The 26,391-nt window shown below is 38.9% G+C and overlaps 1 protein-coding gene across 1 annotated transcript in view; it reads left to right on the forward strand.

The window, feature by feature from the left end:
- Positions 1 to 21,197, forward strand: part of ENTREP1 (endosomal transmembrane epsin interactor 1) — a 36,418-nt gene extending 15,221 nt beyond the window's left edge. Inside the window, exons 2-11 of the mRNA XM_083352551.1 lie at positions 1,907 to 1,963; positions 4,181 to 4,291; positions 4,899 to 5,027; positions 8,216 to 8,323; positions 8,429 to 8,562; positions 11,811 to 11,940; positions 13,803 to 13,878; positions 17,110 to 17,247; positions 18,045 to 18,334; positions 19,603 to 21,197. Of these exons, the coding sequence (XP_083208677.1) occupies positions 1,907 to 1,963; positions 4,181 to 4,291; positions 4,899 to 5,027; positions 8,216 to 8,323; positions 8,429 to 8,562; positions 11,811 to 11,940; positions 13,803 to 13,878; positions 17,110 to 17,247; positions 18,045 to 18,334; positions 19,603 to 19,806 (1,377 nt within the window). The 3' untranslated portion in view covers positions 19,807 to 21,197. The remainder of the gene's footprint in view (positions 1 to 1,906; positions 1,964 to 4,180; positions 4,292 to 4,898; positions 5,028 to 8,215; positions 8,324 to 8,428; positions 8,563 to 11,810; positions 11,941 to 13,802; positions 13,879 to 17,109; positions 17,248 to 18,044; positions 18,335 to 19,602) is intronic.
- Positions 21,198 to 26,391: the final 5,194 nt, after the last annotated feature.

Raw genomic sequence — 26,391 nt, forward strand, 5'->3', positions numbered from 1 at the left:
ATTGGCTTCCAAAAGCCAATAGCATAGCTGACGCAGGAATTCTGGGAGTTGAAGTCCATGAGTCATAAAAGAGCAAAGCCTGCAATAGGCTTAAGCCAATAACAGCACAGCTTGTGCAAAAGCTTTTTTTTTTTTTTTTTGCAAAAAAAAAAAGGTGCCGGAACACCATTCTGAGCGTTCTATGAGGAAAAAAGCCCTGGTTATAGTGGCTCTGAAAAAACTGACTTATGACCATTTTTCACACTAATGACCATTGCAGCATCCCCATGATCAATAAGTGTCAAAAATTAAGACACTTGGCAACTGGTATGTATTTATAATGGCTGCCGTTTCCCAGGTTCATGTGATCACCTTTTGTAACTTTCAGACAAGCAAAGTCAATGGGGAAGCCAGATTCACTTAACTGTGTTGCTAACTTAACAACTGCAGTGATTCACTTTGCAACTATGATAAGAAAGGTTGTAAAATGGGCAAACTGTCTTAACAACTGTCTTGCTTAGCAGTGGAAATTTTGGACTCAGTTGTGGTCATAAGTTGATAACTACATGTCTGGTGAAACAAGCTTCATAACAGGTAGAGGGATGTAGGGTCACATAGTTGGCTTAGCATTGTTTTAAAATGATTCAGAGGAGACTTTGTAGAAACACAGTGTGATTTTCTTCCAGGTTTCCTGGTGAATCTGAAAAAAGATGCTGCTGCTGCTTTAAGAGTTGCATTAAAAACACTGGTCTGCTGAACCACTGACATTTTTCCCCCATCTCCTCAGTCCTGCCTCTGGATAGAAGCTGTTGGTATGACCCTGTAGGAAGTCTGAGGCTGTGAGATGCCAGCCGGGAATAGGGCAGTAGTGGAAAAGGATTTATAATTGCCAATACTGGGAGAGAAAGAAATATCAGTACTGGCCAAGTGAAAAGATAAAGGAACCAACCCAAATTAGCTGGTGCTATTCTTTTTAATTTCCCTTCTAGGCCAACCTAGTATTTCTCTCGATCTCATCCCAGGTAGTGAAAGACTTTCATTCAGCATTTGTTCTTGGGGAAAAGCTGTTCATATCATAGATTCCTTGCAGTAACTCCAGCATCTGCCAGGATATTTAGACCATAGGTCCAAAACTACTGGAAGACCTTTGATTTGTACCAGAAAATCCTTTACAGGAAGTCCTTGACTTAGCAACCAAAGTTACACAGACCTATCACAGCACTACTTATAATCTTGGACTCTTTATGATGATCATCCCTTCCCCTGTGGAAAGCAAAGAAGGGATCTGCAATAAATCTTCTTGCCATGATTGAAAGGTCCCTTGGCTGTGTGTTTCTCACAGATAAGCATAGGACTTCTAGACAAATAGATATGATTATTAATTTCCTATTAAAGCTAACTGCAAGCTAAGGTTTTTTTCCCCCCAATTCTCATTTTAAGTTTGTTTTTTCCTCTTTAGTTTTTTCCTCTTGAGTCCTTCAGGAAAAGGGCGGAATATAAATTGAATTAAATAAATAAATAATATTCTAAAGGGCAAAGTAATAGGTTTAACATTGCATCTTATACAGTATTACCTTAGTACAGCTATCTTTTTAAAATACGTGGATTTAGTTATTTCTTACCAGTCTCATTCCAGTGGTTTTTAAGCACTTTATATGAGGTAAAGAGTTACTTTCAAAAGCCCTAATTACCTTCCAAAGGTTATTTTATTATTCAATTAAGACCTCTTGTACTACTTCAGAACTTGGATACCACAGTTGAATAGATATTTTTTCCAACATATTAAAATTTTTAAGCCTGTGTTTCATTTTAAGTCTACATTAAGAGAAGTATTTAATGCTGGTAGAATGAAATTTTGCTGAATTATCTTTATCATGTAAAGTCATGAGTAACGTTCACTCAATCCTTCTTTGTTTTATTGTTGCAGGTCATTTTATCAGGGATTATAGGATTAACAATATGGAAGAGACCTATGATAATTTTGGTATGTGTTGGTTAATATGATGATTCTGATTTAACTGTTATAAGCAGAGAATATCACAGTTTTTAATGGAATAGCATGACTGTTAAAAAGTAATCTTGATTTCCTCATGTAATAGATGTCTCTTAGGGCAACATTTTCTCATTTTTAATGAAATTATATTTCAACTACACGTTATAGTTCTGTGTAACTGATAATTATTTTTTCACACATAAGTACTTTACTCCAGATTTGAAGAACTGATTCTGAGACCTCAATAAATTTAAATTTCTCAATAAAAGTCTCAATAAATATAAATTTCTAAGTTAGTATATCTTGTATTTAAGCTTTGAAGACAACAGCTGCTTTCTAAACTTCCTTTTTGCTACAGTGAAACAGTTAATTCATTATTAAGTCCTTGGTATTTCTTGTCTACATAATTTTCAATGCATCTAATATTGCAGCCACATAATTATGAAGCATTTCTTAATGTAATTGTTATTTGGATTCTATAAGGTAGTGATGATGATTTATTAAATTTGTATACTGCCCTTCACTCAACAACTCTTGATGGCTTACAATCAAACAAATTACAATAAAATCAAGTGCAGATTAAAAATAAAGATAAAAGATGGCAAGCACAAAGATGTGAGGTGTCTCACTCTCCCTTACTGACAGCTTGGGTGAAGAGCCAGGTTTTCTAAACAACAGAGTAAGGGCCGTCCAGATCCCAAACCTTGTTCCAGATGGTAGGCGTTGCTACAGAGCAGGCATGCTGTCAGGATCCTGAAAGCTGATATTATCTAATCAAAAGAAGCCAGAATGTGCCAACCCTTAGGACCAAATTATCCAAGCAGATGCTACGGGAGACGGGCAGTCATTCAAATAACCAGGCCTTATACCTTGTAGGGCTTTATAAATAACAAGCAGCATCTTGAATTGCACTCTGAAGCAAACTGACAAGTGCAGCTCACGAAGCAGAGCTGGTACTGCTGACTAGTTAAAGGGCTGGTTATTAAGGACAGGCACATCCAGAGAGCATTGCAGAAAACAAGCCACAAGGTTACTAGGACGTGGATTGCTGTTTGAAGGGCCTCCCAATCTAGGAAAAGGTGTAACTTGCCTTCCTACCCCTGGTGACACTTTTTCAAGCAAGGAACTAGATCCAAGAAGACTCAACCTCACCCCCCAAGATTGCATAACAGTTTAGAAGGGGGAAGTGCTACCTCAATCAAAGTGAAAGATTGAATATCCCCAGATGTTTTCCAAATCCAAATAGCCTCTGTCACTTTGTGTTGGTAGGATTCAGTTGGAGTATCCAGCTTTCATGCACTGGAGCGAAACCTTAATTAGCCTCACTTGGCTGGCCCACAGTCAAAATATAATTGAGTTACCCTAAACAGAGCTTCTGGGTTACTATCAGTGGATGCAATAAGGATGGAGAAATATTAATGTTTTGCTGTCTGTATCACCAGGAGGCAATCCCTAATGTGGGCTTTTATCTGTTCTAGTCAGACTAGTTCTAGTTTTCCTCCAACAGCACTTCAGGAGAGGTGTGATGGTATCAGATAATTTCTGTCTATTCCAGAAAGTATTTTCCTTTTGGATATATGCCTTATTGTTATCCGTGTATAGTGCTACTCATTTTATTTTTAAAAAATATTTTATTGTTTTATTGATTTTTAACACAATCAGCTTAATATTTGGTAAAGTGTGTTGTTTGGGTTAGTATTTAAAAAACAACAATTAATTTCTATAATTCTATAATCCATGTAATGGCTTTGCTTTAATTGAGTTTTATTTTGTTTGCAGTTATTTTCACATTCTCTGTATTAAAGGGAAGTGGTCTGTATCATTTCAAAGTTGGAATAACACCTCACTTCAAAAATAATTTAGAACACCTATGATTGGATTCCATGGCAAGAAAAAAGATCCATAGATCTTAAATTTAATTCTCTTTCCCAGCTATCTCAGCAGATTGCTGGCCTTGTCTGAATTTGGAAGCTAAACAATATTGTTGTATTGGCTAATACCTGGAATTGGGATTAGGGTCCTTAATAAGTTGAACCCAATATAGCCTATTACCCAGCTAATTGTGGGAAATAAACCTATGCATATACAGATCCTTGTGCATTGGCTGTGTGTGTGAAAATTTTCCTCATGATAGGATATATATTGAATATTAAGGAAGCTGACATGTTTGAATGTTGTCATTCACTGTGCAATTTTTATTTCTTCTAGGTTAACTTGTTTGTTTTGCTTTCTGTTATTTGTGTTTTCTTGAACCTGGCGGGCTTTATCCTTGGATGCCAAGGTGCTCAATTTGTGTCCAGTGTCCCTAGGTGTGATCTGGTGAGGAGATATTTATGTATAAAGTATATATTCAGAGTATAACAATAATTGTAATGTCCCATACTTAATTAACTAATTGTTACTATTCTGCATTAGAACACAGTGTGGCATAATGAAATAATATCTGTAACCCTAATATCAAATATATGAATCTCTGATTTTTTTTTTGTTCAAATCAAATTCTACATTCTTATATAGGTTTTTGAGAATCTAAGGTTTAAATATAAATCTATGAAAGTTCTTTAATGTACATTAATGAATGGATAATAGATAAAGCAATTATACATTTTATTGTTCCACATAGCAATTCCTTAACAACATTGTATGTGTCTTATCACAGTAAATTCTATTTTGCATTATGGATTGTTAACCTTTTGGTTTAATTTTGATAACATTTTAGTGTTGCTCTATATCAGGCATGTCAAACTGTTGGCCCGCAGGCTGGATGCGTCATGCCGAAATCGCGCCCATCCCATTGCCGGCAATGGTGGAAAAGTCGCAATACATCGGCAACATCACATGACGTCTCAAGTTTGACATGCTTGCTCTATATAAAACATTGCTTTCAAATTACTAATTCAAATGCTTACTTTTCTCAATATTAAAGGTAGATGTTGCTGAAAATAAAATTTGTTTTTGCTGTGAAGAATTTATGCCGAGAAAATGCACCGAGAAAGAAAATGCATTGCAGTTGTATGCAATCCAGTCATGCAATTCAGTTCACCTTCTACTCAAAGTAAGGTTACTAATACTGACTATAGTGGTTGTAAATAAACTGTTATAAATAGAAACATGATTAAGAATAATATTGATTTCTTTCCAATGCAGATCTTCCAACCTTTTTATTGCCTTTTTATTCAGGAGTGGGTAGGAGGAAGATACTAAGGAAGAAAGACAATATATAACCTTATTTGACCATGTTTTGTCATGACAGGGACTATATGTAGGGCTTGTTGACTTTATCAGAGTGCATGAAGAAGGGAAAGTTAGAGGTGTATAAATAAAGCTAGAGTGTTCTTTTATAGAAATCATATGTGTTTTTTTAAAAAACATTCGCTTTTGCTCTGGAACTAATCTCTGCTCCTCCATCCTTTCACACTTTACAAAATGCGATTATGTAAGCCTACATCTGGAAATAATGACAGTGTATGGTAAAGTTGGAATGCCTAACTTTGTCTCTTGGGTCTGATGTTCATGTTATAATGATGTTCGTGTTTTCACTTGAGTGCAATATTTATTTTCCTCAAATAGCCATTAGAAATGTGGATCTGGATGACAACTTTGGTGTAGATGATAGGGAGTCACTATTGTAACCTGCCCAACATATGGTTATCCAGCCTTTCTTTCAATACCTTCAACAAGAGCTTACCACTTCCCAAGGCCATCTGTTCCATTGTTGAATGGTTCTTATTTAAGATTTTTTTCCCCTGATATTCATCCACTTTTCATTTTCTTGTAATTTAAACCTGTTCTGTCTTAGGCTGATTTCCTCAACATTTCCAAATAGTTCTGCCCCATCTTCTACATGCCAACCATTGGACTACTTGAGAACAACTGTTATATCTCCCCACAGTCTTCTCTTCTCCAAGATGATCATGCCCAGTATCTCTAGACATTCCTTGTATGTTTACCTTCCAGATCCCTTGTCATCTTGTTTACTCTTCTTTGGGTGTATCCCAGTTTATTAGTGCTGTTCCTAAAATGCATTGCCTACAACTGTACACAATTTCCTATGTATAGACTGATTAATACAAATAGAGAGAAACAGTGAGTTATTTTGATCTTGATACTACACTTTTTTTTGAGGATTGCATTTATTGTTTCTACTGTTAATTATTTATTTATTTTATTTATTTTAATTCCATTTATATCCCGCCCTTCTCCGAAGACTCAGGGCGGCTTACAAGCTTAGCAGTAGCCTTCATTCTATGTATATGTCTGCTTAATTAGAAGAAAGACCACCAAGACATCTGGATCTTTTTTGCACTGTATATCCAGATTCATGCTTTGATGTTTTTTTTCTGTCCAAATATGAGGTGTTACATTTGTCACTGCTGAAATACTAGTTTCTGCCCACTTTTCCAGTCTCTCAGGATTATTAGCGATCCTGATGATGTCCTTTTTCTGTCTTATGAAAATTTGATAATCATGCTTTCTAACCATCCATTGAAATAAATTATAAATACATTGAATGGCACAGTGCCTAGAATAGGTCTCTCAACACTTCCCTCCAGCTTGTCATGGAGCCATTGGTGGTATACTTACACACTAGAATTTCATGCAAATCGTTGGATTTTTTTCCTTTAGTTGAGGTACATAATTTCCATTGCATTCCTTTAGCCAACTAAACTGGCTACTCTGTTAAATGTAATAGATTTGTAGAAGATTGGATTACATGGTGAGCACTTGTACTTTAGGCATAGGATTCTACCTAATATTTCTCTATTGAAATGTGTTCGCCTGAATCTTATGTGCATGGTCAGCGATGCCCCGATTTTTCTTGAGCCCCCAAATGGCACGATCACTCTCAAAGTACTCTCTGCTTTGACTTTTTTCTAACCAGCCTTTTTGTTAGGGTCCAATAGAGAAAACTGATCTGGTCTGTGAAGACATTATTCAGATCTTCTTTCCGACTTGGGGATTGACAGTTCCCTGTTTTCCCACCATCCCCAGCCAAAAACCCCCAGTAATGTCTTGATTTCCCTTTTCTTGAATTTTTATCCATATGATTTCATTGGACATCTGCTCAGATTTCTGGCTCTCAATATATGTGTGCACTTCCTTCATGTACAGGGCAGTTCCCCCACTTTTATTTGACCATTGGTATCTGCAGGAAGTACATAACATCACAATGCATAGCCAATTATTTTTTGTCATCTTGGTTTGTAACAGATACCTTTGGATCTGGCCTCTTGCTTTAAAATATGTGACATTTTTCAGTCTTTGTATTCCATTCAGGCTTGTCCTATTCACTTTTCATAATGCTTATTAAATTATATTCTCCTATTAAGATTTCTAGTTCTTCCTGTTATTCCCCATACTCAGTATATTTGTATAGTGAATCAGGATCCCTTATGTCATGGGCCTTGACCTAGCCATAAGCTTAATTCCACACAAATAGATGGTGTAGAGTTCCAGTTCTATATCCACACTGCAGTGATGGGCTAAGATTTAAAATTCCTTTACCTTAGTGCTCTAAAAAAAGGGTTAACTTATTGCTTTGGTTCTCTCAGAAGCAGACAGCAGTTATTTGATAAGATTTACAAAACAACTTATTATCTGAAGATCCACCAGAGATATTAAAACAAGCTCGCAAATCTGTAGAAGTGATCATAATCTCTAATAAGCATTAAAAACCTATATTTAATAATAAATAATATATTTGCTAATGTTTCTAATCTCTTTGTGGATTAAGTTATTGATAAATGGAATTTTTTAAAAAATGTACAAACTGCATAGAGGAAAGGTATCAGAGAAGAAAATTGTAGGAAGAGAGCATGTTAGCCTACGGTGGCAGAGAATCAAGAGTCTGGTAGCACTAGCAAGTGTTATTAAAAGACATGAGCTTTCATGAGCTGCAGCTTACTTCATCAGATAAATAGAGTGGCTAGACTTAAATTTAGATTTAAACTGGAGGGAGAAGAAGAGAGAAAATATGCTGGTTATACAAATGTGAGATACATGAATGGAATCTTAGGGTGTGCGAGCAAATTACAAGGTTGCTAGTATGATATACAGTGACTTTCTAGGGCACGATTATCAGATTTGCATATAGCATAGTTTTTAGGTGGAAAAAAGGCATCTGCTTAAAAGTTAACTGAATTTTGTTCTTGGAAATCAAAAGAATTAATGTGCATACTTTAAATATACCGGTATGTGGCAAATCACAGTTGCACCAATTCTTTCCAATTTTTTGTGCTTCAGAAAGTTCTCTTTGCTCTCTGTGCTCTGAATGCCTTGACAACCACTGTTTGTTTGGTAGCTGCTGCCCTACGTTACCTGCAGATATTTGCAACAAGAAGATCCTGCAGAGTAAGTGAGTGCAGGACACAATTTCATTTTTAAAAAATATATATAAAAAGAAGTTATTCTTCCGTTCCTGCTATAAGTGTGTTTTACAGAATTGTATCTTGTTAGGAAGAACAACAAGTTTATACAGAGGAAGTCGAAGAAGATGGTCCTGCTTCTGATCCTGAGGATTTTGTGCCACCAGCCCCACCTCCGTCATATTTTGATACACTCTATTCTTCCACACCACGAGGCAATCGCAGGTGAAGTAACTTTCTCTTGATATTCTGAGACTTTAACCAAGCCTTCATACAGGTAATCCTCAATTTACAACCATAACCATAACTTGTGACCATAAGATCACAAGTAGTGACAGTTGTTAAGTGAGATTACTTCATTTAACCACTGCTCACCTTTGCTTTTCTTGAAGTGCTGGTTAAATGGAGCATGGGGTGTTCTGCTTGGGTGGAGCACAGTTACCTCAGGTGGAGGAGACCCTGAGATGTTCTGGGCCTCCAAAGACTTCCCACAACCCCTGAGACACCCAGTATTCTGCATCCCACCCCTCAGGATCCCTACATCCCTTGACGTTGCTTTCATACACACACACACACACACCAGGTCCTCACAGGCCTCCCCTCAACACAGGGTTCTCCCAGGCATTGGGCCTGCTTCTCACCCCACTGGGTGCTACACCCTCCTTTGCATTTACCATTTGAAGATCTCAGGAGGTTAGAGTAGGGAAGAAGTCTATCTTGCTGCTGGTTGTCATCTCCTTTTCTCTCCTTCCAGCTTTCCCAGCATTAGAGCCTTTCCTAAGGAACTGGGTCTTTGCATAATGTGTCCAAAGTACGATAATTTGGACCTGGTTGTTTGTGCCTCAAGTGAGAACTCTGGATTCATTTGTTCAATGGTCTGTTGTTTTCTTAGCTCTCCTCAGTTCTCAGGAGTCTCTCCAACACCAAAGTTCCAAAGCAACAATAGTTAGCCTGCTTCTTCAGAGTCCGAGTTTTGCTTCCCTAGAGTATCACAGGGAATAATACCTGGCTTGCAAGATCCTGCTTGTTATGGTTATAGATACATCACAACATTTAAATATCTTTTCCAAAGCTTCATGTCTGCTGTACCAGGTAGTTGATGGTTGATCCTAAAAGGCAGAAGCTCTCCATCACTTCATTATTTTCATTGTCAATTCTAAGGCTAGCTGTTGGATCTGTTGTCATTAGTCATATTCATATTTATATGTAATTTTATTCCCATTTTTTCACTCTGCACCTTGACATTTATTGCTAATGTTGTTAATACTAATAGAGGAGAATATTTGTAGCTCAGGGTTGACATGAGGGGTCCTTGGTGCTCTCCGAGCTTGCTTGTTTTCTTACAGATGTTTCATTACCCAAATTAGATAACATCAGCAGTGTCTAGCATGAATAAAACAATGTCATCTGATAGACTCAGAAAATATGCCTTCTCTGTCACAATTCCTCCCTTTTTGAACAGCGTTCTTGTGATTTCCATAGTCCCACTTTGACCTTAAAATCTGATTTTTCTCCCAGAATTTGGAGTAACCTGGATGCTTGGTGTGTGTGTGTGTGTGTGTGTGTGTGTGTGTGTGTGTTATGCTAAGTTTTCTGTGTCACTTTTATCTTCTGTTAATTCTGTTTTTAATCTGTTTTTAATATTGTATTCCGCCAAGAATTATTTTGAATAGAGGAGCTAACTAAATTAATGGTATAAAAATGGATAAGACAGAGATTTTTCATTTTTTCCTTTTCATATTTTTGGCAATTGAGCTAAAGCATAAATTGTGAAGGTAGCAAGAAAATATATTGGACCCTGAAGTTGTGAGTTGCCTAATCCTATCTTAAATCTTTGTGATTACAGGCAGAATAAATTTTCCTTATGAACAATATTAGAGATTTGGTTCTTGTCAAACACTGAAGTAAGCAAGCTATATACAACATTTTTATTTTTGGGAACGCTATGATATCACAGAGGTTAAACCAATAACAGTCCTAGGCCTTGTGGCATATGTAATTTCCTTATAAATCCAAGGCCATGTAACTTGTTTAGCACAGATAGCATGAGTCCATTATATATATCAGAGGAGTCAGTAGCAGAAAGATGTAAATCATGAGGAATATAGAGGACAGTTGAGCAAAATGGTTGAGAGGTTGACATTCAAATGCCTGTTTGAAAATAAAGCATAGATTACTGCAGTGCTAGGCTTTTTCTAATGTGCTAATAATTGTAACAATGGCAGAGACAGCTAAAAACGTATTATCTTCAATTAGCTGAACACATGGAATAGTTAGATAAGGAACATTTAGATGAATCCCCTCATGCATTCATTGAATGTGCAGGAAAGATAAAGGGAAGATCATTGCTATCTATGATGTCTCTGGACAATCATACATTTAACATTTGTGTAACAGATATCTTGTACCTGTCCTTCTATCAGGCAGTGAGAACTGGCTAACCATGCAGAAGCGGAGCTTACAATCCTTTAAAGCAGTGGCCCCCAACCTTTTGGGCACCAGGGACCGGTTCCATGGAAGAGGTTTTTCCATTGACTGGAAGGGTGTGTGGTTTTTTGTGCTGCCTGCATCCTGTGGTTGGGGCTTCACTTGTTTGCCAGTTTCTGGCATGCTACGGACCCCTGCTTTAAAGGATTTGCCCTTTTTCTTCCCCCTTCAGAAGATGTATGATGTGCAGGAGGGTAATAGCTACAAACGTCTTCATCTCTCTGCTGGGGGAAAAACACTAATCGTTCATTACTGTCAGCCAATCTTTAATTATAGTTGTTTCAGAAAAAAAGAGGGCCATTCTAATTCTGTGCATAAATGCTCCCTGCATATCTTGATTTCTCTCTTTGCCTCTGCTTGTATTGATGGACACTATAGATTCAGAAGGACCCTTTCTATGGAACAGTACTCGCAGTCCTGATCTCTGGGCAAGGAACCTCAATACCTCAGACACCCACCAAGGCCAGCTGTCAGTTCTTCTGCAGATTATACGATTACAATCGGGTCTGCAAAAAGTATTATAGGAGAAGGACTGGCAGAGCCAGGGGGAGGGATAAAAAGAGGGATCAGTCTAGAATCACTACGTAGCCATCAATGAACTAAGTCCAACTCCCCCCTCCCCTTGACTGCCGTTGACTCTTACCTAATTCTAAGCAAGGACTGATCATTAGTTGAGAAGATTCCTGTGCATAGACTTTTAGCAATAAATCAGTTAAATTGTACCTTCACACGAGGACCTGTTTTTTAGCATCTGAGAAGTATTTGACATTTGGAGGTTTAATACTTTAATTGGATTTCATACTTAAAATGTTTTAGGCCCTCCTTTTTCCCCACAGAAAATAATCCCTGTTTAAATCCTTCTGAATACCCTTTAAAAAAATTATCTATATTGCTGGTTTTCTACCAAAGATTGAATTCCATTATCCTGCCTTTTGGAGCATGTGCCATCAAAATATTTTTTAGTTGATGCAAACTCTTACTTCTAGGATGCTGGGTTCTGACATCATTCCATTACCACACATTTATGGAGCCCGAATTAAAGGTGTTGAAGTTTTCTGCCCTCTTGATCCCCCACCTCCTTACGAAGCTGTGATCAGCCAGATGAGATATGAGCAGGTATTGTCCATGGTATTCTTTCAGCTTAACGTAATTTCACAGGAGTCCATGGTACACTGTCACATCCTTCGGATGGTTGTGCACTTTTCTGCCACTGAGTAATGTGGAATGCCACTAAGTAATATGATGGAAGTGGAAGCTGTTGAAGGAAATATTTTATACTTGATCTGAGCTTGGGACTTTGCTGCTTTCCCACTTCCTGCTTTTTGTGTCATATAATGTTAAATATCAGTTCTGAAGAACTTACAGTATACACACAGGTAGTCCTCGATTTACAACCACAACTGAGCCCAAAATTTCTGTTCTTTTTCACCTCTGTGGATCTCGTCACTAATGTCCAGTGATTCAGCTTTGATCTTTAAAGGAAATTAGCTGTTTTTTTCAACAGTGACACATTTGCAAGACTGTTTGAAAATAAAAGCTAAGTGCCTCTTGGACTCTGTGGCTAGTCTGTCCTGTCCTGTCCTGTCCTATCCAGTCTATCTAGAAATTTATTTGCTGCCCATCTCCTGGGTGACTGGGTGGCTTACAGCATAAAAAATTTAAAATCATCAATTATAAGATAGCAAAGCAGATAAATTAAAATAATTAATGATGATGGATGGAGCTAGATCATGGGGAAGGGGGGGGGGTTGATTAGGTTTAAATTAATCAACCACCTCCAGTGTAAGGTTCCCCCATTATGTCCACAAGCCATCTGGCAGAGCCTGGTCTTAAGACTCTTAGGAAAAGTCAGGAGGATGGGCTGTTTAACAGATGTCCATCATATTGTCTTGTACAATTACTATAGATGAGCTTCTTTTACCTGAGAATGCAGACAGATTTCCTGGACAAGTTAAAAATATACTTTATGCCTATTATGGAATAGTTTGACCGACAGGGCAGTATCCCTCCTATTTTCAGATCCTTTTCAATCCAGCTGTATATTTGTCCTTAGGATATGGAATTTGTTGCTGACTTTGCAAATCAGACTTTAAGATAGAACCAGAAGCGGAAATAATTTCCTCAGTTCTCTTGAACCCCTTAAAACTCTTTAGTGGTATTTAACACATGCTATTCTCAGCTGTGAGAACTGGCATGTGTTAAACAATGGATCTGTTCTTCTCAGTCTTCCTGTTTGTAAACCTTGATATTGGAGAACTATTGCTCTGCATCAGAATTTTGTGTCATGGCATTCTTGGCATCTCAGTTTTATCTTCCAATGTTAAGTAACAGCTCCACAAAACCATTGGGGGTGTGCTGAGTCAATAGCCCCCAGCTTCAGCTCTTCTTCACATATGCTGAATGGCGTTCAACATTTTCTGAGAAGGGCTGCCCTTTAGCTTCAGCAACCAGAACCATCTTGAGGCTGATATACCAGATGCATCAGAGACAGCCTGGCATCAGTTAATGTATTCTTTAGTGATCTTACAGTTGGATTACTACAGTGTGTTGTTGTACGTGGGTATCTTTTTAAAGATAATCTGGAAATTTCAATAGATTCCATTAGTCAATCATTTTTATTCAATCATAGACTAGTGAATAAAACAAGAAAAACACAATTGAAGTAAAAAGAAAAAAGGTCTTAAATTATCTAAGAAGATTAGAAAAGAAACTAGCGTACAAATTATAGAATAGTACTTAGATGTCAAAAAGTAAAATCAGATTGATATGATAATCACTACACATAAAATAAATCAGAATGACCAGAATGTTTAATAAAGAATGGAGATAATTATTCCTGGAGAACATTTGTGATTTAGTGGTGTTTCTTTGTAATTCTATTAAACTTTAAAATTAAATTTAAATTCTCTAAAGTTAGGAATGTATTTCAATTTCCCATTAATTTACTTAGAAGATTACTGTGTTAATTTTATATTTAGGAGGATGCATCCAATTCAGCTGTTGCAGAAGCTGTAAATGACACACCTGGACAAAATGATACACAAGTGCCACAAGGTAAAAAGTGTTTTTTGAAGTGTTATTCTACAAGTTAGCAATGAATTACAGAGAAATGCAATAATGATTATGTTCTTATTTAAACTAATTTACTGTATCTCTATAACAACTATTTACTCTTAAAATTGATCACTCTGGAACAGCCCTTTTCTTTCTTTCACTTAAACCAGGGGTCTTCAAACTTGACCCTTTTATGACTTGTGGACTTCAACTTCCAGAATTCGTCAGCCAGCATGCCTGGCTGACAAATTCTGGGAGTTGAAGTCCACAAGTCATAAAAGGGCCAAATTTGAAGACCTCTGACTTAAACATTGTAGGAAGAGAACCATGTTAGTCTATGGTAGCAAAAGATTGGGAGGAGTTTGATTTTTGACTAACAAAATTATATTTAAAAAAACCCAAACCTGCAACTCATTTCATCAGATGCATATAATAGCTAGATTGATATAAGATTTAAACTAGGGTTAGTGGGAAGAGGGGGAATGGAGGTCAGTTAAGCAGGTGCAGATAAGATGGATTGTCAGTACTGGAATGTGTTAAAAACGCATCATTGTATTTGTTCTGTCCTGAAATTGCCTGCACCTTTGACATAGGTGAGTTCAGCATCCTTTCACTCAGTAAGTAGAGCTGGCAATGCTCCACTGGATTCTACATAGGACAAATAGGACAAACTTTGCACAGAAGAATTAATAGACACAAATTTGACATCAGGAAACAAAGCAAGGAAAAATAGCATCAGAGCACTTCAGCCTTCTGGGACATTGTAAAGTCCTTGAAGTGACTCTTTTGGAATAACAGGACTTTATCTCCACCATTGCTAATAAAATGAGTAAGTCTTACTGTTGGATTTTGGAAGCAACTGAACAGAACTAAAACATTATTTGTTCTAAAGCCCATTTCATGTTAGTATCATTATTTGAGGAATAAATTTCACATTTTCCTTTTGTCCACAATGCTTTCTATTTCATGTTTGCCAGATAAATAGAAATGGTGTTGTTGATGTTGATTTAAAAATATTTTAATTATTTGTTCGTAGTTCCTGCTGCTTTAGAAATGTGAATAGACAAAATATACAGACCCTGGATTTAAAAACTAACAAGAAAAATAACGCACAGCTACAACCTTTTTATGTGTTCTGTCCCTAGCCTATGTACGACCTTATTAAATGCACAAGGACAACACCCCTTTTGACAAGTAGGCTGGAGACTCAGAAGAAAACAAAAGCCCTTTTAATATTGGTAACAAACCTGCCAAATGGTCCAAGCACAAAGGTAGCAAAATACAATCCAAATGGAGAAAATTGTCCACACGAAACACAATGCAAAACAGTGAATTATTCACTGGCAATACCAACAGAACATGATCCCATGAAATACTTTGCAATGGTTGCCTTCAGCAAGCAGCACCGTCCACACATTCCCTTTTTGTAATTCCGTCCTCAAGCCGTGGCTTCTCAGTGCCTTCTCCACCTCACCTGGAGTCGCCCCATTGCCTCCCTCTGGCCTACTCTCCTGGCCTGTCTTCGTTTGCAGGCGTTTCTCATGTCCTCCAGCTGTGTGTCCTCTGAGTCCGACCCAGCCTCCCCACACAGCTGCGTCTCATCCTGAGCACGAGTGGAAGGGCCAGGCTCCTCACTGGAATGTAAGTCGTGGAGCTCATCAGAGCCTTCCTCCGACTTCAGTGGCTCCGCAGACCCCTCCTCCTCCTCCTCAGATTCCCTGGACTCAGCTGCTGGGATCACAGGCTGGCACGGAATCACAACATTATGATCTTGTATTGATGGTGCTGTCAAGCTATTGAATTAGTTTTGAAAATACACATGTATAGAGTAGACCATGAACAATAATTTTATTTATGTTCTGTCTTCTAGAGCAAGTTCTCACAGTTTACAATTTTAAAAGGTACAGAATAAATAATAATAAATGCAACAGGTATTTTAACATGAGATTTATTGTTAAAAGCAATGAAAAAACCTCCAGAATAAAATAATCTTTGGACCCGGTTAGGTCACACTAGACGGAACACATACAGTTCTTACTAGATTCTCCTAGTGAGGGATCCTGGAATCCACAAATATCAAGCTATGGTTTTTTTATTGAACTCAATGTCATGTGCACTGCTCTTATTTGGATGAAGGGAACAACTAGGAAGATAATCAGAAGAAATTGCCAACAGTAATTTTCCAACAGCTTTGTTTAGATCTGTAAAACTAACACAAGATACTGTAGATATGCTCTATCCCCTGTGTGAATGCCTGATTCTGAATTTAGTAATTTGATGGGTAAGTGGAAAACATCTTGTTTTGAGATCAACATGATGTTTTGAGTCATTGTACCACTAACTCTTTACATTCTTTATTGATTATTCACCTTCTTTATTCTTCCTTGTTAGTTCTCTAGCAGAAACCTTCTTTATAACCAGTTTTACAATGAGATCCCCTTGAAAGTTGTATTAAAACACAAATTCTGATTATTTCATTTGGATCAGAATTTGGGAGACCACAAATAGGCAATGAGCCCTCTTTCAGTATCCAAGTGTCTATCACTCAGCTGAAAATTATGAATTTGTGTTCCTTTTGAAACAAGATACTTCTGAAAAGAGCTTTGGCACCATTCCCCATTAAAAAAAAATCTCAATTAATTATTTTAAATCTCATTTGGCCTGCCCCAGATCCATGTCCTTGTTTTTTTCTTGGCAACAACATAGAAGTGGTTTGTCATGAAGCTTGGAAATACTAGTTTTTATATATTCAGAGGACAATAGGAGCAAATGTTTTTCATTTCTGCAAGCTATTTATGATAATACTGATAATTCCCAGGTGATTAAAGCAAAGCTTTTTATGTCCGTGTTTCCATACTTCATACCCAAGTTTTACATATGCTTGTGAACAAGATGTTAAAATAACAAGTCCAGCTTTTTAAGATTTACAGTTTGCTTTCTTTGCTTATGGAAACATAGTTTGCCATTGGCAATATTTCAATAATGAGTGCACGTACTCTTTTATAATTATATTGTTATGCTTAACAGAAACCTTTATTGTAATGGAAAGCTTTATAAGTATTGCTTGGTTACCATTGTTTAACTAAATGGTTGTAGAGATCTGTTTAAAAGAATTAGGTTTCCTTTTTTTTTCTCTCCCTGCTTTCTATATTTGGGTGGGTGGGTGGGGAGAGAGAGAAAACGTGAGTTCATGCTAACTGAATTTCTTGTTCCTGTCTTTCTTCATTGCAGGAGATGAAAGTTCTTTTAATTCTTTGAGTAGGGAGACCACCTTGTCTCCAGATGCCAGCTTGGTACCTGTGGGGACTTCTAAGCTATTCAGAAAACGATCAAAAAGCGATCCTGTTCTTCAGGGTTTTCCATTCAGAGGTGACCTGACTCGTCTCCCCTTTCCAGAAAATGTTCTTTATCTCTTTTTTTTTTTCTGAGACCACAAAATGAAAGAGATTTATTGGCATTAAGATTGTTCCATCTCAAATGGTGGTGTTGCCTTGGAGCTACAAATTATTCAATGAAAAATGATGGTGGTCTTGTTAAAATCAGGACCATAAAGCACAGTGAGACTCTCATTTCTGCCAGAGGGGCAGGAGTTGCAGTTGTGCACCAGCTCCCCTCCCCACCAATTATTCCAAGGCCGGAGGAGAATTTGTGTTCTCTTTGTAATATTAGTTAACAATAATGAATATTCTACAATGGATTCCTGATTTGTAATAAATATTTGAGGTGCAGTGCAAATATGTTTAACTTGGTAATCAAAACTAAGTGTTTTTCAGTTTGATTTGGCTTCTGTGTTTTGCTACATTCAGGCATATTTTTATGGGGTTCAGTGATTAAGTTTAATTATGGAGTTCTGCCAATTATAGAGGGAGCCTAAGAATCCAACAGTTCCATCAGAATGTCAACATAAGCATTGCAGCTTCATGATGCAAGCTCTTCCCCTAACATGTAACATTGTGATGTAAATAGAACATTTTGTTATTTTCTTTATTTATTAAATTTGTATGCTGCCCATCTCACTATCTAGGTAAATCTGAGGGCTTACAATGTAATGGTAAAAATGGCAGAGTTGTGGTTTGTAGTGTGCTGTCCTGACACTGAGTTTATGACTGATTCTGTGTGTATAAACTACTATGGCGCATCCATTGAGTTTTTTATTTTGTCTCCAGGTCCAGTACTAAGTTGTGAAGCTGCCACTCAAACAGACCGAAAACCACAGCTGGCTTCTGTCATTTTGCGAAAAACTCTAAGAGCAAAGGCTGTGCGCTCAAGGCCTCAGTCTTTAATAGACTACAAATCATATATAGATACTAAGCTTCTGGTAGCCAAATTTTTGGAGCAGTCATCCTGCAACATGACACCTGACATACATGAATTAGTAGAAGACATCAAATCTGTCTTAAAATCTGATGAAGAACACATGGAGGAAGCCATCACCAGTGCCAGTTTCCTCGAGCAGGTAAGATACAACAGGTTGCAGCTCTGCTTGGGGAAAGAGAGGCCAGTTCAAAATGAAACTCAGGCTGTGTTGCTGTCTGATGTTAGCTTTTTTTCTCTGGGAGAAGACCAGGTAACTTTTCATCCTAGCAAACATTCTGTTAGTTACAGGTCTGTTCTTTGATTATAGTTAATGATTCAATTTCTGTGATCCAGCTTAGTGAAGAAGGGCAGGAGATGGTGGACCTTTTGTGCTTATTTAATCACATCACTTTTGTATTGATTTTTTAAATTTTTTCCTTCTCTCCAAATTAGTAGAAAAATATAGTATCTATTTAAGGAATAAATGTGATCTTATTTTATATTTGCACTATCCAAATATACCTTGCAGTTCTTAAAGGTGAAATAGGATTTTGTTTATTTAGTAAGTTAAAGAGAAAAAAGGCTGAAGCTCTCCCAAAGTTTAACTGGTCATGTGAAAGGTCAGGTCAGCCCTTTGTAATGCTGGATATGCTTGTCTGTAGCAGATGAATAAGGATAGAAGTCTCCAGCTGATAAAGTAGAGAAAATAAGGAGTTTGTTCTTGCAGAATTAGATCATCTCTCATAGACTGACAATTCTGGAAATCGATTGTTTTTTTAAAAAAAATATTTATGGAAAGAAAGTAAAGTGATGACAATTACTGCTGATAGTAAAGCACAAGCATGAAGACTCCAAAACCCCCTTTGTGTCATGGCTTAATTCCCAATCAAAAGGAAAAATGGGCCAAAGGATATTAAAAATATGTCCTGATGGCTAAAGGATTCTACACCTGGGTGTTTAATGAAATAGCCAGGTATTATATGAGATCAGTTTTTTAATTTACTTTATTCAATTTCTATAGATACCCACCTCAGCCAAGTGACTCTGGGTGTCTTACAGTTCTAAAACAAAGTATCTAAAAAATAAATGCATACAGCAGCTGAAATAGTTAACCAACTAACAGTAAAGTCAATAAACGGAGCCCTTGACACATTTGGAGCTCCAGGCCCAAGTACACATCACATTTTTAAAGCCTTGCAAAGGGCGAGTAGGGTTGGGGCCATTCTAATCTCCAACGGGAGGATGTTCCATAGAGCAGTGGCTACTGAGGGGGAAAACCACTCTTCTGATCTCCAGAAGTTGACACTCTTTGGCTGTGCCCAATCTGCTTTTTATATTTTTAAGATGACTAACATTTTCTTTATCCTCACATTTCTCAGCTAAAAATAGGCAGGGCAGTTGACAGTGTAATGTTCTTTCTTTCCAAAGGTCATGACTCCTGCTCACCCATCCATAACAAGAGCACACACGCTGCCTTTCCGGAGGCACCCGGGTCTTTTGCACTTGGAGAGCTGTGGAGATGTAAGTACTTTTACTGCAGCCGGAACCCCAGGGCCGAACAGGAGGACCCAGCGGATGGAGCCAGAGCGGCCTCACAGTCTCATTGGAGTCGTCCGAGAAACCGTACTCTGAGCTCTGTTGCGTTTTGGTCCCACGTGGAGTGCAAAGACTGGAGCAGGAAAGCAGTTGGATGGCGGGATCCTTAATCTATATTTCTTACTTACCATACTGCTGCTTTTGAAAGAGCATTTGAGGGGGAAAAATGGGAGTAAATTACTTCAAAGAAAACAACGGTGCATTATGAATATAGCTCTGAATCAGAAAAAAAGGATATTCAGGTGTAGTTAGGATATATGAGGATCAACTCTGTGTCTTGAGATACAAGTAAGGGAGGAGGAGTCTTCTTCATAAAAACAAATCATTGTTTCTGCATAAACTTTGAATGTTATCTCTGGTATGTGTGGGTTTCATTTTAATGTTTTATATCAGAAAGGGAATATAAGGTAGAGATATCTGCAGTAGATGGAACTGAAGTATGTATTCTCATTCATCCCTTCCTTTCCTTTTCAATAATGTTGCACTACACATTATCATGATAATTTTTTATAAAGAACCTTTTGAAATGACTGACCTGTGGGGTGCACAGAGCTATCCCTTTACAGTATTTCCGTGTTGCATGAACCTTCAGCTCTCACTTTGTATCACTTCAGGTGCAAAAGTGCTTAAAATAGCAGGTCATTCAGGTTTCTGCTCCAGCTCCCAGCCCATAAACTTTTAAACAATCTTGAAAAAATGGAATAATAAAATTCAGAGCAATGATACATTTTTTCCAGGGCAGCTTTATTACAAAAATGATGATGGGAGAATAAGCAATCTTATACCAAGGCAGAAGGCTGCACATGCTTTAAAAATGATTCAAAAGAGCTTCAGACTGGAAGAGAGAAAACAGTAAGATGCTATTTATTTATGCATCCTGAAAATAAAATGCCGTTGCTTTTAAAAGTTAACTCATAATCCATTAAAGAGGTGGCATCCTTTTGGGGGATCATGTAGAAGCCTGAAAAAAAAATGCATTAATGACTATCCAGAAATGCTAGGCTTTGGAAAGACTGAAGCACTTCTTAATCATTTTCAAATTGTGCATTCCCCTCTACATGTTTTATGGGAATGATTTTATTTCTGTTTAAAACATACAGATTATAAATGTATTTCTAGTGATTTTTTTTCATAATTTGGCTTAAATCATTAGTAGGAGTCCAGATGAGAAAAGAGAAGTTTTTCTCTCTCCCTAAATCTTTGCTGACTTAAAATACTGTACGTTCTGTACATTTCAAAACACTTGTCTGTAATGGATGAAACTGTTGGTAGGAGCCATTGCTACCAATTTTCAAGTTTTTATTTTCAGCTTCCTGAAATGCTGGTAACCCAACCCTTCTTCTCAAATTATTTGTCTTAATTCAGAAAAATAATAAGCTGTATTTAATTTTGATTAATATAAATGAAATAAAGCGTATTTCAGATTCCTTTTTCTTGACTTCATACATCAGCTGTTCCAATTTGTTTCCTAAGTGTCACTGATAGGCTATAGTAGTGGTGTGGACTTCAATCCCAGAATTCCTCAGTTAGCCATGTTGGCTGGGGAATTCTGGGACTTGAAATCCACGTCTTAAAGTTGCCAAGGTTGAACAACCCTGGGCTAAAGCCTGTGTTAGTGGTTCAGAACTCTTGAGTTTATCTCATTGAATTTGATATATTCATCTGAAACATGATTCAGTAAAATAGTTACCTGTTTTCCAATTTGCTAACACAGGAAAACCATGACTATAATTTTTTGCTGAGGGTTCAATGAAAACTAACGCCTTGATTTCCATGAATAAATAAGAACACTTTAATAAAGCAAACAGAAAAATAATCCTTGAAATTAGCTGTTTTGTTGCCAATATTTACTTCTGCTAATACATTCTGCCAATGATGGACAAGCTTCTTAAAATGTCACAAAATATCCATACTTTATCTCTTAAAGCAGGTCCTCATGGCCCTCTCCATCTATTTGAATCAAACATGCCCACAAAGTTATTCAATTTTGGGGAAAGATGGAATAACATGGTGCCATATCTGGATCTTTAGGAAGATGGAGGTGGTGAATTCCAACTTCACAATTACCTCTTAGATGACTTGTGATGCCTAGTGTCATGTTTATTTATTAAATTTATTTGCCATCTTGCCACAAAGAGACACTAGGTGGTTTGCAACACTAAAACACTAAAATCATAAAATATACATGTATATTTAAATACAATAAAAATATGAGTTATGATTAAAAAATGGGAAGGCAAGGTGCAGCATGTATACGGGGGAAATGAGATAAGCTATTTCTCCAACCACCTCCAGTGTGATAATCCCCCATTGGGGCTTTACACCAACTGGCAGAGCCACGTCTTCAGGACAGTCAGAGCTGATCTCACCTCAGGATGATGGGGGCCATGTTCCAAAGGGCAGGAACCATGGCAAAGAAGGCTCTTCTGGATACAGAATTCCCTGACCAACAGGGTCCACAGCATGCTGCCTCTGCCACCATGGGTGAGGCAGGCCAATCCCATTGGAATGGGACAACTCCTCAAGTAGTCGGGACTCAAGCCATGTAGGGCTTAAAAGTGATAACTGTTCTGTACCAGCCTGCTACCGGCCCTGCAGAAAAGGCAGGGACAACCCCTTTTACAAGAAGGCAAGAGGCTGGAATTACGCCTGCCAAATTTATTGCTACAAAAACAAATAGAACAAGACACAAACCAAGAAACAGGAGCTTTTCAAGCGGTTGCCTTCAGCAAACCAGCCCTTAAATACAGTTCAGGGCGTGGCTTCTCTCTGCCTCCTTCTGAGGAGCCCCATTGCCTTCCTCTGTTTACTCCTGATTGACTGCCTCCTGCGTCGAGCGTCCTTGAACAGGGCCAGCTGTGGGTCATCTTCATCCACGCTGTCAGGCTCACACAGCTGGGTCTGCGTCGTGACCAGGTGAGAGGGGCCTGGCTGAGGGCTCTCATCAAGCTGTCCAACCCCCTCAGCAAGCTCTTCAACACCCCCCTCCTCCTCCTCTGAGTCGTCCGACCCAACTGCCGAACCCACAGGCTGACCCTGAATCACAACAATAACATTTTGAATTGCACCTGGAAACAAACTGGAAGCTAGTACAGCTCTTGAAACAGCAGTGCGGTCACTGTCCTGGCATCTCTTAACCCTTTTCAGAATTTGCAAGTCCTCCATGAACAATGGGGAGAGTAAGGAATGATGGGTCAAGAGAAGTCTCACAGGCACGATCCTTCCAATACATTGGTTGTCATTTGATTCCAGGTCACTATCCAGGCTTTGGCAGGGCCATGCTGCAAACTCCAGGATATCCCCAAGTTCCCTCTGTAACCCATTCAGGTCCATCAGTTGCTGAGGTCAAATGGGTCCGCCTCCCTGCAGAAGAGGGTTGCATATGAGTCCCAAGGACACCAGAATGTGATCTGACCATGATGGAGACAATGTTAAATCCTCCACCAATTCACATTGCCGTTGTTCCAAAAAGAACATCTCCTTTGGTGTGTGATCAGTCCCAGGTCGCAACTATGATGATCTCTGAAAGGCCCATGGCCACCATGGGGCCATGAGTTCCTGGGCTGCTTCCAGGGATGGCAGATTGAAGTCTCCTGGATCTGTAAGCCTGGGGAATTCCATCACCAGACTTCTGATGGCCTCTTGCAACTCAGGCAGGGAGGTTCCCACACAGCAGAGTCTGATACTTTGGCAACAATCCCAACTGATACTGTGAGCTGAGCTTCAGAAACACGGTCTTACAACCAGAAATTTGGGGAGCAGGGTCCTGAAGGCCAGAAGAGATTTTCTAAGATGATGTAGCAAAAGTTCTTAACGCTTCTAAACTTTATATAATTGTTTCAAAGTTTGGAGAGTTGTGAAGTAAAGTTATTGGTGATATGGATTTAATTTTTTTTATGAATATTGATCTGCATTTCCCAAAAATTAGGATCATGAAATTTTCCTGCCATAACATAGGTTTTAATTTTTGGATGGTTATGGTAAAAGCTTATGATGATGTTCTGTGGCCTGATGCTTGGTTTCTAGGTCTGTTTCACTGGCTATCATGAAGCTGTGAAGAAATTCCTCACTTTCATTCTCACTACTTGAAGTGCATTTGTAGCAGGGTTCCAGCTCACACACAATAGCAACACAATCCTTTGTCAAGTAACTTCCAGTGAAATAAAGTGAAAGAATGGATGCTAAAGAACATGACAGCTTCTAGTACAGTTATGTCAAACTTGCGACGTCATGTGATGTCGCGCAATGTATCGGGACGGTTTTGCCATTGCCAGCAATGGGATGGGCGTGGTTTCTGCATGACGCATCTAGCCCGCGGGCTGGCAGTTTGACACCCCTGTTCTAGTGCATCAGAACTGCCAACTTAAAATATTGGAGATGTCCCTTTTCACTCAACCCTATTTTTGATCAGCATTAATTGAAAATACAGCCATATTTTAAATGATGAAGCATGTTAGATTTCACAGAAATTGGTACCGGGAATTGTTGGGTGGTATTCCCCATTTCTGATGTCTTAAGATAGAATATGATAACAGATTTTTCTGGTAAGAACATCATTGCTAAATTGCAAATCTCTCCAATAGCTGGAGGGTAGCATGGTGGCTGAGTGGTTTAGACACTTGGGCTTGTCAGCTAGAAAGCCAGCAGCCCAGGTTCGAGACCCAAGCACCAAGTGATGGGGTGAGCTCCCATCCTCACCCCAGCTCCTGCTAGCCTAGCAAGTTTGAGAGCATGCAAATAGAAGTAGATAAATAGGTACACTACAGTGGGAAGGGATGCAGTGGCTCAGTGGGTTAGGATGCTGAGCTTGTCGATCAGAAGGTTGGCAGTTTGGCGGGTCGAATCCCGAGTGCCGCATAACAGAGTAAGCGCCTGTTACTCGGGCCAGCTTCTGCCAACCTAGCAGTTCGAAAGCACGTAAAAATGCAAGTAGAAAAATAGGGACCCCTACAGTGGGAAGGTAACAGCGTTCCGTGCGCCTTTGGCGTCTAGTCATGCCGGCCACATGACCACGGAGACGTCCTCAGACAAGCGCTGGCTCTTGGGCTTTGAAACAGATATGAGCACCGGCCCCTAGAGTTGGAAACGACTAGCACGCATGTGGGGGGAACCTTTACAGTGGGAAGGTAACAGCACTCTTTCTGTGATATCATGTTGGCCACATCACACTGGAAATGTCTTCAGACAGTGCTGGCTCAATGGCCTTGAAAAGGAGATGCGCATCGCGCCCTATAGTTGGCAATGACTAGTGGAGCAAAATCCACAGGGACTCCTTTACCTTACTTTAGTAATAGCTGGAGAAACATAGTATTGTTATATCAAGCTGATTGGAAGGGATATTGCCTATTCCTGAATGTGATTTTAGACCTGTGACAGAACTGTATGGAATGTACTTCCCTGTCTTTTCGGTTCTTGCTTTAACATGCGAGTGAGCTAATGCAAACCAGACACATTATGTAGAAGGTGGGGTTAACACTCTCCCTGCCTCAAATTTCTGTTCTTATTGCATCCAGAGTGAGTCGCCCCTGTGGCCCTGTTCAGGAATCACAGCCCCTGTTAGGATAAGAGGGCTTGGGTGATTATTTTCAGGGTGCAGAGGAATTTGTGGAACAACTGACAGTCACTCAGATCCATTCCCAGTTGGAATCCATGTGTGGTGCAGGTCCATTAGAGATGCCTGGGGAAAGCTCTTATTCAGCTATTTGGGAACAGTTTGATACTGATGGACCTGACAAAGGAGGTAGGGTCCTTAATGCTGTCAGTGCAACCACCTGCCAGTTAGATCCCTGCGCTCTTGGCTGGTGAAAGATTTTAGTATAGTGACTGCCAGATGGGTTCTTGGTCCATCGTCTTCTTAAAAAAAAACCCACCTCTTGATCCCACATACCTGGATAGTTGCCATCCAGTCTGTCACCTTCCTTTTTTAGGGAAGGTGGCAAATAAGGTGGTTGTGTGGCAGGTTCAGAGGGTCCTGAAGCTGCCGCACAACCACCTATCTGAACCCCTTCCAGTCAGGTTTTGGGACAGGTTATGGGACAGAAACAGCACTGATGAACTTTGGCAAAAGCATGATGTGGGTAGAGTATCCCTCCTTGCTCTTCTTGACTTTTCAGCAGCCTTGAATATTGACTATAGTATCCTTTTGGGGCAGATGTAGGATCTGGGGCTGGGTGACCCAGTCTTGCATTGGTTTGGCTCCTTTCTCCAAGGCCAAACCCCATTTCCTGTTGATAGGGAGAGCTCCAATACACAGCCACTCCTTTGTAGAGCACCACAGGATTCAGCACAGACCCACTGTACAACTTGGGTGTTCTGAACTTTTAACTCCTGCTCAAAGAGCAGGTGGTAGTTGTGGCTAGGAGACAACTTTGTGTTGTGTCCAGTTGTGCCCTTTCCTGAACTGAGTCCTGTGCTCAGGCTGTGTCACCTTACACATGGACTACTGCAATGTGCTACATAGGGCTACCCTTGAAGAGTATTTGGAAACTACAGCTGGCCCATGTTACTTTGCTGTAATACTGGTTGCTAGTTTGCTTCCCAGTTCAATTCAAGGAATTGATTAGCACAGTGGCTCCCAACCTTTTCTATACCATGCTTCTGATACAGTCTCGCACCCCTTAC

The sequence above is a fragment of the Vipera ursinii genome, assembly GCF_947247035.1.
Source record: "Vipera ursinii genome assembly, chromosome: 2".
Classification (NCBI taxonomy): Eukaryota; Metazoa; Chordata; class Lepidosauria; order Squamata; family Viperidae; genus Vipera; species Vipera ursinii.